The sequence below is a fragment of the Tachyglossus aculeatus genome, chromosome 14 (assembly GCF_015852505.1).
Source record: "Tachyglossus aculeatus isolate mTacAcu1 chromosome 14, mTacAcu1.pri, whole genome shotgun sequence".
NCBI classification, from domain to species: Eukaryota; Metazoa; Chordata; class Mammalia; order Monotremata; family Tachyglossidae; genus Tachyglossus; species Tachyglossus aculeatus.
The window spans coordinates 2,708,015-2,714,014 of record NC_052079.1 but is presented as its reverse complement, the minus strand read 5'-3'; the positions used below and the strand labels follow the sequence as shown (position 1 = coordinate 2,714,014).

The following is a 6,000-nucleotide window of genomic DNA, read 5'->3' as shown; positions in this document are numbered from 1 at the left end:
GATTTAAGGGGGCGGGGGTCCTTTGCCTTCTCTATGCATCCCCCCTCCAACCCCCCCAAATCATGGATTTAAAATACCCCAGGGAAAGGATTTAGGGGGGTGGGAGTCCCTTGCATTCTCTGTGTCCCCTCTCCTGACCCCCCTCCAAAAGAAAATCATGGACTTAAAATACCCCAGGGAAAGGATTTAAGGGGGCAGAGGTCCTTTGCCTTCTCTAGACATCCCCCCTCCACCCCCCCCGCCCCAAAAATCATGGACTTAAAATACCCCAGGGAAAGGATTTAGGGGGGTGGGAGTCCCTTGCAATCTCTGTGTCCCCTCTCCTGACCCCCCTCCAAAAGAAAATCATGGACTTAAAATACCCCAGGGAAAAGATATAGGGGGGTGGGAGTCCATTGCATTCTCTGTGTGTCCCCTCTCCTGACCGCCCCCCAAAAGGAAAATCATGGACTTAAAATACCCCAGGGAAAGGATTTAGGGGGGTGGGAGTCCCTTGCATTCTCTGTGTGTCCCCTCTCCTGATCCCCCTCCAAAAGAAAATCATGGACTTAAAATACCCCAGGGAAAGGATATGGGGGGGGGTGGGAGTCCGTTGCATTCTCTGTGTGTCCCCTCTCCTGATCCCCCTCCAAAAGAAAATCATGGACTTAAAATACCCCAGGGAAAGGATATAGGGGGGGTGGGAGTCCGTTGCATTCTCTGTGTGTCCCCTCTCCACCGCAAATAAATCATGGACTTAAAATACCCCAGGGAAAGGATTTAGGGGGTGGGAATCCCTTGCATTCTCTGTATGTCCCCTCTCCACCCCCCAAGCCAATAAATCATGGACTTAAAGTACCCCGGGGAAAGGATTTAGGGGGGCAGGGGACCTTTGCCTTCTCTAGGTATCCCCTCTCCGCCTCCCCCCAAATCATGGACTTAAAATACCCCAGGAAAAGGAATCCGGGGGGGCGGGGGGAGGCTGCTCTGCTGAATCCTAGCGGTTCTCCCGGGTCTTCATCGCAGCCCCCTCCCCTTCTTTCCCCCCCGCCACCCCCTTTTTCTGTCTTTTCAGCTGTGAACGTGGCCGGGAAATGCGGGTGTGAAGCACAGAGTCCGGACCGGCCAGGAGAAGGAATCTGGAAACGCCCCCCCCGAGGGGGGCCGAGACCCCCGGACCTTGCCCACCACTCTTCTTTTTATCATTATCATTATCATTATTATTATTAATTTCCGCTCCCCGGTTGGCGCGGGGGGACGAATCATCCAGCGGCCCGGCTTCGGAACGGAAGACAGACGCAGGAGGAGCCCCCCACCGCCCCCCAAAATCCACCTTGGCGCCAAAAAAGGCCATCTTCAGCTCCAGATCCGGCCTCTTTGGGGAAACTTTGGGGGCGCCGACCGCCTCCTTGGGGTTTTCCCTCTTCCCACCCGTCCCAAAAATTGGAATTGGGTCTGGGGGTGAGGGGAGCTGAGGTGTCCTCCCCTAAACATGATGTTTCGCGACCAGGTCGGGGTCCTGTCTGGGTGGTTCAAAGGCTGGAACGAATGCGAGCAGACGGTTGCCCTGCTGTCGCTGCTGAAGAGGGTCAGCGGGACCCAGGCCCGGTTCCTGCAGATCTGCCTGGAGCACTCGATGGAGTCCTGTACAGAGCTCCACGTCCTCGAAGGGGAGGCCAATAGTCCCGGTGAGTCCTCCCCATCATCCTCCCCCCGGGTCCGGGGACGGCGCGAACCCCGGGGGCCGACCCCCTGGACTGGACGCTCCTCGTAAGCCGGGAAAATCCGCTCGGTTGTTAATAATAATCATAAGGATGGCATCTCTGAAGCGCTTACTAGGTGCCAGGCACTGTTCTGAGCGCCCCGGGAGGTGATCAGGTTGGCCCACAAGTGGCTCACAAGTCTTCGTCCCCCGGATGAGGGAAGCGGCGTGGCTCAGTTTCTAGACTGTGAACCCTCTGTCGGGTAGGGACCGTCTCTAGATGTTGCCGACTTGGACTTCCCAAGCGCTCAGTACAGTGCCCTGCACATGGTAAGCGCTCAATAAATACGATTGATTGACTGATGACTGTCCCCCTCTAGACAGTAACCGCGTTGCGGACAGGGAGTGGATCTGTTCCATTAGTCCGGCGCTCTGCACACTGTAAGCGCTCGATAAATACGATTGATTGATTGAGTCCCAAGTGCTCAGTACAGTGCCCTGCACACGGTAAGCGCTCAATAAATACGATTGATTGATTACTGTCCCCCTCTAGACCGTAACCTCGTCGCGGACAGGGAGTGGATCTGTTCCATTAGTCCAGTGCTCTGCACACTGTAAGCGCTTGATAAATACGATTGATTGATTGATTGATTCCCAAGCGCTCAGTACAGTGCCCTGCACATGGTAAGCGCTCAATAAATACGATTGATTGACTGATGACTGTCCCCCTCTAGACCGTAACCTCGTTGCGGACAGGGAGTGGATCTGTTCCATTAGTCCGGCGCTCTGCACACTGTAAGCGCTTGATAAATACGATTGATTGATTGAGTCCCAAGCGCTCAGTACAGTGCTCTGCACACGGTAAGCGCTCAATAAATACGATTGATTGACTGATGACTGTCCCCCTCTAGACAGTAACCGCGTTGCCGACAGGGAGTGGATCTGTTCCATTAGTCCGGCGCTCTGCACACCGTAAGCGCTCGACAAGTACGATTGATTGATTGAGTCCCCAGCGCTCAGTACAGTGCTCTGCACACGGTAAGCGCTCAATAAATACGATTGATTGACTGATGACTGTCCCCCTCTAGACCGCAACCTCGTTGCGGACAGGGAGTGGATCTGTTCCATTAGTCCGGCGCTCTGCACACAGTAAGCGCTCGATAAATACGATTGATTGATTGATTCCCAAGCGCTCAGTACAGTGCCCTGCACACGGTATGCGCTCAATACATACGATTGATTGACTGATGACTGTCCCCCTCTAGACCGTAACCTCGTTGCGGACAGGGAGTGGATCTGTTCCATTAGTCCGGCGCTCTGCACACTGTAAGCGCTCGATAAATACGATTGATTGATTGAGTCCCAAGCGCTCAGTACAGTGCTCTGCACACAGTAAGCGCTCAATAAATGCGATTGATTACTGTCCCCCTCTAGACCGCAACCTCGTTGCGGACAGAGAGTGGATCTGTTCCATTAGTCCGGTGCTCTGCACACAGTAAGCGCTCGATAAATACGATTGATTGATTGATTCCCAAGGGCTCAGTACAGTGCTCTGCACACGGTAAGCGCTCAATAAATATGATTGATTGATTACTGTCTCCCTGTAGACCGCAACCTCGTTGCGGACAGGGAGTGGATCTGTTCCATTAGTCCGGTGCTCTGCACACAGTAAGCGCTCGATAAATACGATTGATTGATTGATTGAGTCCCAAGCGCTCAGTACAGTGCTCTGCACACGGTAAGCGCTCAATAAATACGATTGATTGATTGATGACTGTCCCCCTCTAGACTGTAACCTCGTTGCGGACAGGGAGTGGATCTGTTCCATTAGTCCGGCGCTCTGCACACTGTAAGCGCTCGATAAATACGATTGATTGATTGATTCCCAAGCGCTCAGTACAGTGCTCTGCACACGGTAAGCGCTCAATAAATACGATTGATTGATTGATGACTGCCCCCCTCTAGACCATAACCTCGTTGCGGACAGGGAGTGGATCTGTCCCATCAGTCCGGCGCTCTGCACACAGTAAGCGCTCGATAAATATGATTGAATGAATGGAAAGAGTCAGGGGTCATGGGTTCTAATCCTGACTCCGCCACGTGTTTGACCTTGGGCAAGTCACGTCTCTGAGCCTCAGTTCCCTCATCTGTCAAATGGGGATGAAGACCGTGAGCCCCCCGTGGGACAACCTGACCACCTTGCGTCCCCCGCAGCGCTTAGAACAGCGCTTCGCACATAGTAAGCGCTTAACAAACGCCATTATTATTATTATTATTACAAGGTGATCGGCCTACTGGCTTCTCCCCGGCGCTTAGTACAGCATTCTGTCTAGATTGGAAGTTGGTTGCGGTCAGGGAATATGTGTTCGATTGCTGTATTGGACAGCGCTTACTACAGTGCTGTTCTCCTCTAGACGGGAAGCTCGTTGCGGTCAGGGAATGTGTGTTTGATTGCTGTAGTGGACGCCCCCCAGCGCTTACTACAGAATTCTGTCTAGACTGGAAGTTTGTTGTGGTCAGGGCGTACGTGTTGGATTGCTGTATTGGACTCTCCCCAGCGCTTACTACAGTGCTCTTTCCCCTCTAGACCGGAAGCTCGTTGCGGTCAGGGAATGTGTATTTGCTGTAGTGGACGCTCCCCAGGGCTTAATACAGAATTCTGTCTAGACTGGAAGTTTGTTGTGGTCAGGGCGTATGTGTTGGATTGCTGTATTGGACTCTCCCCAGCGCTTACTACAGTGCTCTTTCCCCTCTAGACCGGAAGCTCGTTGCGGTCAGGGAACATGTATTTGATTGCTGTAGTGGACGCTCTCCAGGGCTTAATACAGAATTCTGTCTAGACTGGAAGTTTGTTGTGATCAGGGAGTATGTGTTGGATTGCTGTATTGGACTCTTCCCAGCGCTTACTACAGTGCTTTTCCCCTCTAGACCAGAAGCTTGTTGCGGTCAGGGAATGTGTGTTTGATTGCTGTAGTGGACGCTCCCCAGCGCTTACTACAGAATTCTGTCTAGACTGGAAGTTTGTTGTGGTCAGGGAGTACGTGTTGGATTGCTGTATTGGACTCTCCCCAGCGCTTACTACAGTGCTCTTTCCCCTCTAGACCAGAAGCTCGTTATGGTCAGGGAATGTGTGTTTGATTGCTGTAGTGGACGCTCCCCAGCGCTTACTACAGAATTCTGTCTAGACTGGAAGTTTGTTGTGGTCAGGGAGTGCGTGTTGGATTGCTGTATTGGGCTCTCCCCAGCGCTTACTACAGTGCTCTTTCCCCTCTAGACCGGAAGCTCGTTGCGGTCAGGGAATGTGTATTTGCTGTAGTGGACGCTCCCCAGGGCTTAATACAGAATTCTGTCTAGACTGGAAGTTTGTTGTGGTCAGGGCGTATGTGTTGGATTGCTGTATTGGACTCTCCCCAGCGCTTACTACAGTGCTCTTTCCCCTCTAGACCGGAAGCTCGTTGCGGTCAGGGAACATGTATTTGATTGCTGTAGTGGACGCTCTCCAGGGCTTAATACAGAATTCTGTCTAGACTGGAAGTTTGTTGTGATCAGGGAGTATGTGTTGGATTGCTGTATTGGACTCTTCCCAGCGCTTACTACAGTGCTTTTCCCCTCTAGACCAGAAGCTTGTTGCGGTCAGGGAATGTGTGTTTGATTGCTGTAGTGGACGCTCCCCAGCGCTTACTACAGAATTCTGTCTAGACTGGAAGTTTGTTGTGGTCAGGGAGTACGTGTTGGATTGCTGTATTGGACTCTCCCCAGCGCTTACTACAGTGCTCTTTCCCCTCTAGACCAGAAGCTCGTTATGGTCAGGGAATGTGTATTTGATTGCTGTAGTGGACGCTCCCCAGCGCTTAGTACAGAATTCTGTCTAGATTGGAAGTTGGTTGCGGTCAGGGAATGTGTATTTGATTGCTGTATTGGACTCTCCCCAGCGCTTACTACAGTGCTCTTTCCCCTCTAGACCGGAAGCTCGTTGCGGTCAGGGAATGTGTATTTGATTGCTGTAGTGGACGCTCCCCAGGGCTTAGTACAGAATTCTGTCTAGATTGGAAGTTGGTTGCGGTCAGGGAATGTGTGTTTGCTGTACTGAACTCTCCCCAGTGCTTACTACAGTGCTCTTTCCCCTCTAGACCGGAAGCTCGCTGCGGTCAGGGAATGTGTATTTGATTGCTGTAGTGGACGCTCCCCAGCGCTTAGTACAGAATTCTGTCTAGATTGGAAGTTGGTTGCGGTCAGCGAATGTGTAATTGATTGCTGTATTGGACTCTTCCCAGCGCTTACTACAGTGCTCCTCCCCTCTAGACCGGAAGCTCGTTGCG

At 52.3% G+C, this 6,000-nt stretch overlaps 1 protein-coding gene across 1 annotated transcript in view; it reads left to right on the top strand.

The window, feature by feature from the left end:
* The first annotated feature begins 1,252 nt into the window (after positions 1-1,252).
* The window catches only part of SAMD4A (sterile alpha motif domain containing 4A), a 113,054-nt gene continuing 108,306 nt past the window's right edge, over positions 1,253-6,000 (top strand). Inside the window, 1 exon segment of the mRNA XM_038756662.1 lies at positions 1,253-1,667. Within this exon segment, the coding sequence (XP_038612590.1) occupies positions 1,472-1,667 (196 nt within the window). The 5' untranslated portion in view covers positions 1,253-1,471.